General features: G+C 33.0%; 1 protein-coding gene and 1 pseudogene across 1 annotated transcript; one reads left to right on the top strand and one right to left on the bottom strand.

The window, feature by feature from the left end:
- Positions 1-292: 292 nt before the first annotated feature.
- Positions 293-2,164, top strand: LOC145617019 (UDP-glycosyltransferase 73C3 pseudogene; annotated as a pseudogene).
- A 2,472-nt stretch (positions 2,165-4,636) lies between these two features.
- On the bottom strand, positions 4,637-12,881 carry LOC145617567 (vacuolar protein-sorting-associated protein 37 homolog 1-like). The gene is made up of 7 exons (XM_081672285.1): positions 12,714-12,881; positions 10,642-10,866; positions 8,511-8,598; positions 6,066-6,105; positions 5,924-5,970; positions 5,481-5,601; positions 4,637-5,248 (listed from the first exon to the last, which is right to left on the bottom strand). Exons 1-7 carry the CDS (start codon positions 12,728-12,730, stop codon positions 5,094-5,096), a joined length of 693 nt encoding a protein of 230 aa, XP_081528411.1. The 5' UTR covers positions 12,731-12,881; the 3' UTR covers positions 4,637-5,093.
- Between the last annotated feature and the right edge of the window lie 315 nt (positions 12,882-13,196).

Here is a 13,196-nt window from a genome sequence, read left to right as displayed (position 1 = left end):
CATGTAATGCCAAAATGCTAGAAGATTGATATCTATAAGCACAACCAATTAGTGATGCTTAATTATGTGCAATTACATAATTTAACTTTGGACGTGAGCATTATTATTAATTGTGCACACTAACCAATCATATAAGGACTCTCCAATTCTCCATAATTATACTACATATATATATATACCTCACCTTACACTACACTTAACCATTCCAATTCTAAGCTCACTACTCCATTTTCTAAGCTCTAGCAAAACCGCTTTCCCTTTCTCTAGCTCTCCCTCTCCAATTTGTACATCCATGGCATCAAAAATCGAAATCAAACCACATGTCATAGTTATCCCTTTAATGTCTCAAAGCCATCTAATCCCCATGATAGACCTATCTAAGCTTTTAGCTCAAAGAGGCCTTAATGTTACCATAATCACTACACCACGTAACACCCTTCGCTACCAAGCTACCATCGATCAAGCCATAAGCTCCGGCCATTGCATCCAACTCGTGCCACTTCCTTTTCCGTGCAATAAGGCCGATCTACCCGAAGGATGTGAAAACCTTGATAGTCTCCCATCTCCTAATTTGCAAACAAAGTTTCTTGTAGCAAGTTCTTTATTACAAGCACCACTTGAAAATTACCTTGAAAAAATGGATCAAAAGCCTAGCTGTATAATTTCTAGTCTCCCTTGGACAAGTGATGTAGCACATAAATTTAATATTCCTAGGTTTGCATACCAAACTATTTCTTGCTTCACTCTTTTGTGTTCTCACAATATGATGCTTCATAACGTGCATGAAAACATAAAACATGATAATGAACCGTTTTTGGTGCCAAATGTCCCGGATAAAATAGAGTTCACTTATGCTCAATTGCCTAAGATGATGAGGAGGTGTAGTCCACAAATTGATGATGGTGTTGACATGAAAGACATTCGCGATCAATTTAAGCAAGCTTGTTCATCCGCGGAAGGTTTGTTGGTGAACACATTTGAAGAGCTTGAGTTTGAGTATGTGAAGTCATATGAAAAGGCGGTGATGAGGAATGTCTTTTGTGTTGGCCCTCTTTCTCTTTGCAACAAAATGGTACTAACCCATTCTTTTTAATTTCCAATGTTTGGAATTTAACACCATTTGTTATTCACACACATGACTTTTATGACTTATATCTTAGGAAAGATACCGTCATGTGAGATCTTAAATAGATTATTCCTCTCACTATATATATACCAATTTTCAAAATTTAAACTTTTTTTTGATGGATTGATCAAAATGATAATTAAAGATAATAACAATTTAAATAAGAATACGTTGCAATAAAAGGAATTTGATCAGTAACATGATGTGTGCAACCATGCGTGTGTCTACAAAACATAAAACTTCTTCATTGTTTTGTAAATTTCAATTCAAAGGTTTCTCCAAAAATTAGGTTATAAATGTAAGAAAATACCATTAAAGTTGGTGTTATTGTTGCAGGATGAAAACAATGGGAAAATGGCCACAGTCGACGAGCATTATTGCTTAAGATGGCTTGACTCCATGAAACCAAGATCAGTTATATACGTTTGTTTCGGCAGCCTATGTCATATACGGCCTAAGCAATTGATTGAGCTTGGCATGGGCTTAGAAGAATCAAATTGTCCATTCATTTGGATAATTAGAGATGTTGATTACAACGAAGAAATAGTGAAGTGGATAATGAATGAGAACTTTGAAGATAGGGTTAAAGGAAAAGGACTAATAATCAAAGAGTGGGCGCCTCAAGTGTTGATATTATCCCATCCTGCGACAGGAGGGTTTATAACACATTGTGGATGGAACTCGACATTAGAAGGAGTAAGTGCGGGTGTGCCTATGATTACCTGGCCAATGTTTGCCGAACAATTTTATAATGAGAAGTTAATTGTCCAAGTGCTTAAAATTGGACTTAGAATAGGGGTTGAGGTCACCATGCAATGGGGAGAGGAGCAAAATGATGGGGTTTATGTAATGAGCGATAATGTGAAAAATGCAATTAACCAACTTATGGATGAAGGGGAGAAAGGACAAGATATAAGAAAAAGAGCAAAAGAATTTGGTGAGAAAGCTAAAAAGGCAGTAGAAAAAGGTGGTTCTTCATTCTTGAACATTACTTCTTTTATCCAACATGTTAGGCAACAATGTGTAACTTGTAAGTGATTAAGTCAAAGATAGATAAGTCAAGTTTGAATAAATTATATACTACCCCGTTTTATATTATTTGCAACTTTGAGGTATTATTTGTGAAACATCAAATATTTCAAAATTGCAAAGAATATGAAATAAAGGTAGTATATATTATTGGAGTGAGTCATTGAAGAATTATTATTCTATTTCCTTCAAATCCCTACAATAATAAATTAACATCTTTTTGCATGCATGACATTAATAAGGATGTAATGCCTAAAGATAAATAATTGAGAGAAATGTAATCAGGAAAAAACTTTGTTCAAAAGATAAATGTGTTGTGTTGTTTACTTCTTTGTTAAATGAGAAGTATATTGAATATCTTCACCTCCTATACATACCAAAAATAATCTATCATAGCTCACTAACTCGGACATACTTTTGTATTGTAAGCACCATGTCTGTCTAGGCTTCTTTCATAGGTGCATGAACTAGGATTGTGTTAATAAGAAAAGTGTTGAAAAAAAATACTTTGATTGTCAACGGTCGCTCCCCCTTATCATACATGGACGTCAAATGGCACCAATCGGGCTAGGGGTTTCCCATTGTGTTTGACAGCACACTTTCCCCTATAGAGTTTATTTTAAACAATTCTTAGCTTGTAATTCAAGTGAACATCCATTTGACCTTAAAACACTAATGGCCATTTAGAGCCTTAGAGGGGAAAATGGTGGTCCGTCATATTTTGGGCAAAAGAACATCTTATTTTTTTTATATATTTGGTCCTAAATTACGAGTTTTGGCTTTTTGGGGTCCACAACTCTCTGGAAATTTCTAGAGTGTTCAAAGAAATATTTAAGATGTGTTTGTATGAAGTATTCTAGAGGGGATGTTGAAGTACTCTAGTAAAGAATGTTCTTGTACATAATAGGATGTATCTAGAATCTTCCTTATATGTAATATGGCTGAGTAGTATTGTGTAGATGTTTTAGATATGTGGTTAGTTTCCAAAACCCTCCAATTCAAAAGGTTAGGATCTTTTTAGAAAAATATGTTTTTTTTTTTTTTTTTTAGGGAAAAATATGGGTTTGAAAGAATGGATGCTTACAAATATATAATCTCGTTCATTCATTTGTATATTCAACCAGCATCTTTAAGCTTTGTACAACCTCTTTTTTTAAAACATTTATGAGCATTTTTTCTTAACTGAGTACTAATATGTCGTATGAAAGAAACTAGTAAGTAGTAACTCAGCATGTGACATAATCATCAATCAATAACAATATACTAAAAGACACACCAGCAATGACACGTGTCATCTTCTGGTGTGTCCATAATATGTTTTAAATTGATAGAAAATATACGCAAAATATTTACTTCCAAAATTTAGGGGGAAAAAAATCGTAGAATAATATATTTATAAACTTAAATATCTAATCATATCTTTGTATAAATAAATTCCTATATTAGTAATTACTTTTTAATGTATAATGACTAATTATAGTAAAAAAAAAAATCATGAATATATATTTTTCAACTAAACATAGTTGGTGAATGAAAAATTATCATATATGAAAAATTATCATATTTGAAAAAAATATGTCATCAAGGTTCAAAATAAAAGAAAGCGATATTTTTAAAAAATTAAATAATTTATTTTAAGTATCTTGATTTGAGAAATTAAAAAATAAAAAATAAAAAGATTTTAAATTGATACTTCGTGACAAAGATTGAAAAACTTAAATTGATACTCCGTGACAAAGATTGAAAAACCGTGCATGACACGGGATCTAACCTAGTACCTTTTTATTTTTGTCATTGCAAATCAATTTTCAATCCTTGTTGCAAATATTAGTTCCAAAGAAAAGGGTTAAAAAAAAAAAAAAAAAAAAAAAAAAGAGTTGTTTCCTTAAATTATTTTTTTTGTAAGAGAACTTGTATGGCTAACATTCATTCACATCACCTCAAAGTTTTTTATTACTAATATGTTGAAATAGACTGAAAAAGTTAATATTGCTCGAAGGATAACTTTTCAATTCTTGTTTATAAAAAATATATTGTTCTACAAACCTTGCACCACATGGAGAAAATTTTGTATCTTCTGTATTTTAGGTACTCCTAACTCTAAAATCAATCATATAAGTTGTTAGGAACTTCTCCATTTTAAGAATAAATATCAGATTTCTGAAAAAAAAAAATTGAAAAACATAAATAAAATCGTAAAAAACTTCTCCATTTCAGCATAAATATCATAGTTCTAAAAAAAAAAATGAAAAACATAAACTAAAAAATTAAGAAATTTGAACAAAAAGAACTATAACTTATTGCATTTCTAATAAGTTGGACATTCTAATGCTCAAACTTGAAAGGTAATAAGGATTGTTATGAAACATTATAATTAATTAGCTTATGCCACTTGAACCAGGTTGTATATATAATATATTATGAAGCAAAGGATAGGAAAATTATTTGTCAAAATCACAACAAAATTGATTTATTTTGACCTTTTCCACATAAATGACTAAGATACTACATTAAAGAGTATTACACAAGTATAGAATTATAAATAATTGTCAAAGTTATGCATTTACATATATGACTATCAAATTATTACAATTAACTGAAACAAAATAAGTAACAATATATGTTAAATGAATTGATGAATGGATTTTGGATAACAAATGTATAACATACCATCCAAATTCAATCCGATTTATCATTAACTTATAATTTTATATGAGGGTATGCTTAGATAACTTTTTACATGAGTGTATGTTTTAAGTTCAAACTCATTGAGTGATGGAAATGATAAGGATTTCCACCCCTTAAGTGCCTATGGTGTATTTAATCCTAAGGCTTCATAATCATGACGTTAAACCCTTACCATTGACCAATTGATGACGTAGATACAATTACAAATAAAATCTGCACAAAGCCTAGCAGGCTAACACATCTCGTGGACTCATGATGTCTTGGCAGCAAGATGTGTCATTGCCCGTCGATGGTACAAAGATCGCAGTTTTTTGTGTTTCTGAACAAATGCTGCAAGCTCAATCTCCCTTTCGAGGAACTGGCTGTGAAGGTTATCAGAATCTTCATCTGTCTTGTTCGTTTCCTCTGCAATTTAACAGCATATAATAAGATAATAGTACATTTATTAAAAAGCGGATAATAATTTTTCCGATTAACTTTCCATACAATAAACCCTGCACACTATAATTTCACTGAAACCCGATACTTGATGCAAAATTAAATAACCTTATCTAAGAAACAATGGCAGACCAAGCCTTCATCCACATCTTTCTAGCTAGACTCGAATTATAGCCAGGTATGGTGTGCTGATACTTACCTTGCAGTCTGTGCAGAAGAGATGCTGAAGAGTAGCACTTTAAGAGATCTTCCCTTTTCTTCTCCAAGTCATTTAGTTTCTCCAGGGCTGCAGCTAGCTCAGTTGTCCGAATTATTCTACACTGCAGCAATACAATAAAGATCAGAAAAGGTATCAACAACTTTTTCAAAAACAAAAAAAACACAAACTAGTCTTTTAGGGCCTGTTTGGCATTGCCTTTTGTTTTAACCAAAAACGGGAAATAAGAAAAGTGTGTTCACTTTTATGTTGTCAGTTTTCAAAATTATCATGATTTTAAAAAGTTGGATTAATTTTTGATTCATCATATGAAATATATCATATATTCATATGATTTTGAAAAACAAAAAAAACCAAAAAAACAGAAAACCACGGCGATACCAAACGAACCCTTAGTTAATACGTAGTATATGAGTGAAACTCACTTGATTTCTCAGCTCCACAATCTGTGGCTCTTTGTCCAAATTTGAACCTAATAGAACAAAAAAATTTGGAAACATCACATCATTCACAAGTCACTGACTCATTTTTAACAAAACCTGTATCAAAAGTATTTGATTGACTTACTGGCAAGATGGAGCATTTCCTTCTTTAATTCATCTCTAACCTGATCATAGCAAACTAGATTGGTCAGGAACATGAAAGCAACATTAAAAACTTTATAGCAACAGAGGGTTGATCTAGGAGACAAGGCACAATAAGGGATCAGTCAATGCGACATGACTATGACAGGGACTAATCCAAGAAGCAAACTCAAAATAAAGAAAATTCCAACAAACACGACATATCTATATCAAATACAGTACATTATCTAGAGCAAACATCCAAAATCCCAGAAATTGATGATTAAATCTATAATCATCAAGTTTAACCCCCCTACTAATCCTGTACACTGCTCAAAATTTCCCAGACAAAAAAAGTAAGCCACTGAAAGTTGCTTTATATAAGCTCTACATTTCAGCTTTGGGAGACATGCACAGATATCTTTTATATGCTTCTCAAAAAAGCATTGTAGAAGAAGATATGTGTAAGTGGAATATGGAGAACTTTTGATCATCACAAATAGTTGTTATTAGGCATACAGGATTCACCAGAGAAGCAAACTGGTTTTTTGAATCAGATTCTGATCAGATTATTTCGCATCAAGTTAAAATCTGTTTCCTTTATAAATTATTTGGGTTTGCAAGAGTTTAGAATCTTATCCAGCACTACTCCAGATTGGATTGGAACTTACCCCAGATGTGTATCAGGTATTATCAGTTCACATAAATTTTTGCTAAGCTAACTTTAAGATTGAGGTTCCATTCAGGTATGAGGTCCCATACCACTTTAATCAAATCAATGTCAATGTTTGATACAATCAGTTTCCAACAACAAAGGTCCTTAGGCATGATGACTTACAAGGTACAACTCCCTAATGACCCCTCCCTTTATTTCATTCCCAGAGAAACTGATTGATCATGGAGCCAAAACTTTTACTACCAATTCTTACCAATTTACTAATAAATGAAAAACAATTATTAAATTTTGGGAAGGTGGTGGGGGGCGCATCATTTTGACTTTTTGCACTATTCACACACCCAATTTGGCCATGTACCTAGGGGTGAATTATTGTAAAGATTATCAACATAATAAAATTTCTGGATCTTGTTTTGATAACTAATACTTCAATTTATTACTATGTACAATTTTATTTTATTTATCTTTATGGGCAGATCTAAATGTAGGCCAAATAAAATATCGGTTTCCAGTTTGGATCCAAATAATATTTTAGAATTTTGGTTCGGTTTAGATTGAACCGAATCCAAATTTGGTCTGGATTTGGATCGAAATTTCCAAAACCAAATTATTTCGGTTGAATTATACCGAACTTTCACCCCAAAGGTTCATCTATATGTATGTATTCAAAAAATTTACTTTTTAATAAATTTAAATCGAATCAAATACATTACTGGTCAAATTTTTGCATTGACAAGCACGTAAAGCCAAAGTGATGCAAGTAAACTAGGACAAAGGAAGCAAAACAAAAGATTTCAACTTTAGGTGTGTTATAAGTAATGTGACCCACCTTCCCCCTTGAGTTTCCAAATCTGGATTTGAGGTATGGGTTTAGAAATTAAAATGTTCTCAGACCAACACTAATAATGGGTTTTATATATTCCAAACTCATACCTCATACCAAATTTATTTGAATCAAACACTCTCTTAGGTTTTTAGGTTAGCGTTTATGAGTGCATTGTAATTCAAAGGGTGTAAGGGTTGCTAAAAGTTTTACTCCCAATATTTTTAGCACTATTCATAAGATGAGATAATATTCTATATTAAACTTATTATATAAAACATAATATAGCCATTTTAGATTTTATTTGATTTGTCTCAATGAGTAGATAATTCAATTATTATATTTTTAATTAATATGCAACTAAAGATATTTATGGTCATAATACTACATTGTTAAACATTCAATCGAAATGGTAAGAACTTCTAGGAATAGAGGGAGTAATTGATTAATGAGTTTAGTATTTTGTCCTTGGGTACCGCACTAAATCTCATATTCTGTTGTCTTTTATTTGTGCACCTTACATTTGTTCATTATTTGTATTTAGCTATTCCTAACATCAATAACAACAATAGTTAGTATTTTCTTTTCCTTATTAAAAGAGATTGAATTGCACCAATAGATGGTCAATTCCTTGTCCATGGATCTTTTCCTCAAGTTGAATGAATTGTATCCCTATTCAGATTCTCTTTTGATGTTTAAAACTCTAACACCCTCCTAGAAAGGACTGAATATACTACATCTGACATAGGATCTAAACAATTGATTCAGTTATTAGTGTCTTTAAGACAACATACAACACCAACTAAAAAATGAAGCAAGTTAGAGATACACCTTGAAACTAAACATTGAGGAAGCTTGAATTACAAATTTGATGATACAAAGTTTTCAGAGTTGGTCACTAAAAAAAGAACGATACATGAAGGTAAATAAAAGCATCCTGGATAACTCACATTATTTTGAGCCTTGACTTGATCAAGAGCAAGTAGAAATTGGTTGTAGGCCTCTTTGTCAGTCAAAAGTTGCCGAAGCTCATCAGCACTGTAATATAAGACAGAAAAGGTGAATTCATCAGTTCCAAGCAAAAAAGGAAGTCAGCTAATGAGCAAGAAGACAAACATTAAAGGCCTACCAAGATCCCTGGGTTAATCTATCACTATAAATATTATTTCTCTATAATTATCACAGCTTCCTCCTTCCTTATGTACATATTGGCATGGAGTTCACATGGACATCCTCAAATCCATAAGTCACACTCTCCTGCTGCTCTACTCAGATACTAATAAGCCTCGATAAACAAGTGTGCCACATAGTAATTACAGTCATGCAAGGTCAGCTAAATATTTCCTTGGTCCCATAGTGACTGCAACAGACTTTAAAGTACTGTTTTGACCATAGTTAAAACATTAATTTTGTGTAAAAGAGTAAAAACATTGATAGGTAAAATATTCACATTCTGATAAATCTAACAAGATGGGGACCCGAGGGTGCATCGGTACGAAGAGTGGAAGAGTGGGACCATGGAGGGGTTAAACAGGGGTGAGGGAGACCGAAAATGAGTTGGTTGGGAGGAGTTAGGAAGGATATGAAGTATTTGGATTTGCATGAGGATGAGGCATAGGATCGTAAGGGATGGCGGAGGAAGATTTTCGTCGATGACTACACGGAATAATCACTTTTGGTTCATGTAGTCGACCCCACTTGTGGGATTAAGGCGTTGATTGATTGATTGATAAAACTAACAAGATCTCACATAGTTATGTTAGTTTATACACAGTTAAGAACATGTGTAATGTGTTATCAAAGTTTTCTTTGACCTTGAAAACCAAATTGTTGCAATTCGTATGGGCCAAATCCATGAAGAAATATATATTAGCATTGTGCATGGATACTATATTAGACATTTTTCACATAAAGAAAGGCCAAAAGCAAAGCCAAATACTAAACCATTCCAAACAAACCCAAAAAATATTAATAACAGTACAAGTATTAGCTAGAGGTAAGAAAGTGGACGTAGCACCTTATTGGTGCTGATAACAAATGAAAGGGTCAAAATAAGAACAAAAGCATCAGAGGACATACACTTTAAATATTTCTTGGGGATCTAGTAACATGGATGAGTACTTGACAACCAGCCTCATTTTATGTTACTCTTCAACTACCTCATGATTGATAATTGATAATCTTAAATTAGCTTTTGCAGTAGATATTGGTTATTCTACTACCTAGATTGGTGAGCTGGTGACGATCATTGAAAGTTAGCTATCAAAGTTGTTGTTTGATATACAAGTGCATCCTCTTTATTTAGATGAAATACTTTAACTTTCACGCTTGCCAATGCATATATTCAAGAAACCATTAAAATTTCCTTCGTTTCTCAATACATGTAACAAATTGACTTTAATTATCATTAACTAAAATTAATTCGTGTAAATTTGAAAATGTCTCATCTTTATAAAAAATAAAAAATAAAGAGGTACATTAAATTTTTAAAAAAAATGTAAACAAATAAATAATAGTTTAAACTTAAATTTGTAGCTTTTGCCAATCACTACTCCAAAATGCTAGTTTTATTAGTTTTTGTGAAGTACTACCTCTAAAGCTAAAATCCAACAGTCCAACACAACCTTTACTGAACACTACTATTTGAATTTACTAGGGTGCTTCCAAAATATATGCTTTATTTGGAATACTTGCTAATATTATGCCTGTGACTCTGTGGCTGTGGTAGAAATACACATATATAGGGGTCTTTAAATATTATTAAGTTAAAACATTTTATTCAATTGGAGTTAGAAAACTAGGGACGGAGCTATATCAGTATTTATGTTGTCTTGGGCTATACAGTATACACATTCTACCACAAGCTAATTAACTAGATATTAGAAACAAATTGGATATTAGGATTACAAATATTCTCCATCACCAAGCCTTAACCCACCCAGTGGCTGAACCACTTGGGTAGATGGAAATTCAAAATATCACTCCACGAATACCAATTTAGTCCTTTTCCATTTTATGCCACACTTACATGATACAGCCAATGAGTATAAATAAACAAATTGATAAGACAAAGATGATTACCTCTTGTCCTTCAATGATGAAATTATTCCAGCAGCTTCAGCAGGTGAGACATGCGAAGGAGACTGAGGCCGTTCAAAAGGTCTCTGTACATTATAGCTGTTAGGAGCATTGCTACCAGCTGTTGATGGTCGAGAATAACTTGAGGAATTGGCTACAAAGGGAGGGTACCATGATTGTGAAGGAGCATCCTGTGGACGAGATTCTGATTCTTGGTCCTGAGATCCCCTATAAGCAACAAACATGAAGGCACTTATCAAGTACTCCACATGGTAGTTTGAATAGGGAATGAGCAACTAATAAGAATCCAATTTTGACCATCAAAAATTATATTGTATAGGACATACTAAAAGTAACAGCATGATGATGTATAGGTCAAACTATCAATTGGTTGTTCCATGTTCGTTAGAAAGCCGCCTCAATGGGAATCAAAAGTCACCCTATGATTAAGTGAAATTCATCCTAAAACTAAGTAAAGAAGGAACGCTCCTTTTAAATGAGCTGATTATTTTATTGAAATTAGCAAGAGGATAGGGTTTTTTTCTCTCTACCACAGAAAAAACCCAGCAGAATTGACCAATAAACTTAGCACAAGTCATAAAAATATAAATAAATATATAAATAGTAAAATAAAATAAATGTAAGCATAATCTACAAATCCTAATATAACCTTTTCTATAGAAAAATCTAATAGAACCAGACCTATAAGTACTCTAAGACAAGACTCCCTATTTAGCAGTATCTATATTAGAGAAGCGCCATGAATCCTTTACATATAAATAGAAAAAAAATCGTGCACATCACAACATACCATAACCGGATACAAACATTTAAAACATTCAAAATAATACAAGAAATAAGAGCATGTTTAGTGTAGAATTTCTAAGGGAAAGTGGAATCAATTAATTGTTTCCATTACCAAGTGTTTGGTATGAAAATTATGGTAACACACTCCATTTCTTGAAGGTAACCATTACCACCAATTACGTGATCCCTCCCAACCCTATGATAACAGAATTGTTTCCCTCCTCGATCTTTGATTTGATACAAAAGATTCCTTTCCTTGAGTATAACATTACCCTTTTCTCTTTTTATTTGTTTCCACCCCGTTTCCTTTCCTAGATTCACACCAATTATGCACTAAGTCAGTATACACAACCATAAAGCAAAATTTTCACTTTTATAATCCCACAACATAGGTCTCCAATGGTTTTTTCTTTCTTCCCTGAAAACTCAAATATTAACTCCAGTCTAATAGCACATCACAAGTCAAAACATAGAGACAACAAAGCTATCTCACACAGTGCTTCAGGTACATAAGCCCAAATCCCCAAAGTGCAAGAAACTGACTTTTCATGATCTTACCACAGCTTAAGCACATAGCTCAAACGCTAAGACAACGCTTAGAATAAGGGTAATCGATTAAACTTCTAATCTAAAAACTATAATGAAACGACAATACAACATGTGAAACATGGGGTAGTAGGACTCTATATCCCTCAGTAAGCATTCTCTCCCTCTTCAATCCTTTCTCCTCCACCAACTTCTAATAACTACCACCACATCCACTATTTCACCACCACCTTATAATTCAATATAACCCTCGAATTCATTCCCATCATTCCAAACGTCGCCTAAGGCGACCGAATTCATTTGATAGCTGAATACACAGATAGGCAATAAAAATATACCCTTTCAAATCACGCAGTCCAATCATAAGATTTAATTTACTAAACCCTTGTGTTTCCAATCAAAACTAAATACAGAAAAATCAAAATTACGATTGTGAATACTTAGAAAACCCTTCAAATTGGGCAATCGAATTCAGAAACATGTCATCGTGCTAATAATATCAATAATTCAATAAACTGTACCTCACAGGAAATTCAGTTTTCTACCTATCACAAATTCCATAATTTTGGTTAACGTACAAATTCATCAAATTCTAATAAAAAAAAAAAGCTCAAATTAATCAAATTCGTGGAACAAGAATAAAGAAGATCAAACAATATCGAAAATTCAAGCTAACAAATTGAATTAATTGCATAAAGTAGGACAAAATCATATGAAATTACCAGAATCTGGTGAACATCGAGATTTGAAGCAGCGAATTGCAATCGAGGTTTGGAAGAAATTGAAATGGAAGAAGAAAAGTTAGAATGATGAGTGATGAAAGAGAGAGGAAAAGTGAAGACGATAGAAATCGTCTACCGTTCCGGGTGAATTCCGATACAGATAATCTTCGTGGTTAGGTAAAAGTTTACCGTCCAATTATGCACCTGCACAGTCAACACAGATAAGCTAACTCGGAAGTTATCCGGGAATAACCTCCCCGATGCTAAAGTTAGCAATCCGATAAGAAGAAAGAGTGAAGAGAGATAAAGTGTTTAGATATGTAGAGAGAGAGAGAGAAAAAAATTGTTCCTTTAGGTGAACATTTGCTTGGGTATATACAGAGAAACAACCAAGCTGGTGCCACCTATAACGATAGGTGGCAAACCGACCTCGTAGGCAGCAGGTGCCTACGTGGTCTCAAGCAGCTCTCCACGTGGCCGGTA

This window comes from Chenopodium album, chromosome 26, assembly GCF_948465745.1.
Source record: "Chenopodium album chromosome 26, dcCheAlbu1.1, whole genome shotgun sequence".
In the NCBI taxonomy this organism is placed as follows: domain Eukaryota; kingdom Viridiplantae; phylum Streptophyta; class Magnoliopsida; order Caryophyllales; family Amaranthaceae; genus Chenopodium; species Chenopodium album.
This window is presented reverse-complemented; position numbering and strand designations above follow the sequence as displayed.

What these genes read in the sequence shown, in the direction of transcription:
- LOC145617567 (XM_081672285.1), bottom strand. An exon ending in TTGTGGAGCTGAGAAATCAA is followed by an intron (nt 5,602 to 5,923) that starts GTGAGTTTCACT and finishes GTATTGCTGCAG; the next exon opens with TGTAGAATAATTCGGACAAC. An exon ending in TCTTCTGCACAGACTGCAAG is followed by an intron (nt 5,249 to 5,480) that starts GTAAGTATCAGC and finishes GTTAAATTGCAG; the next exon opens with AGGAAACGAACAAGACAGAT.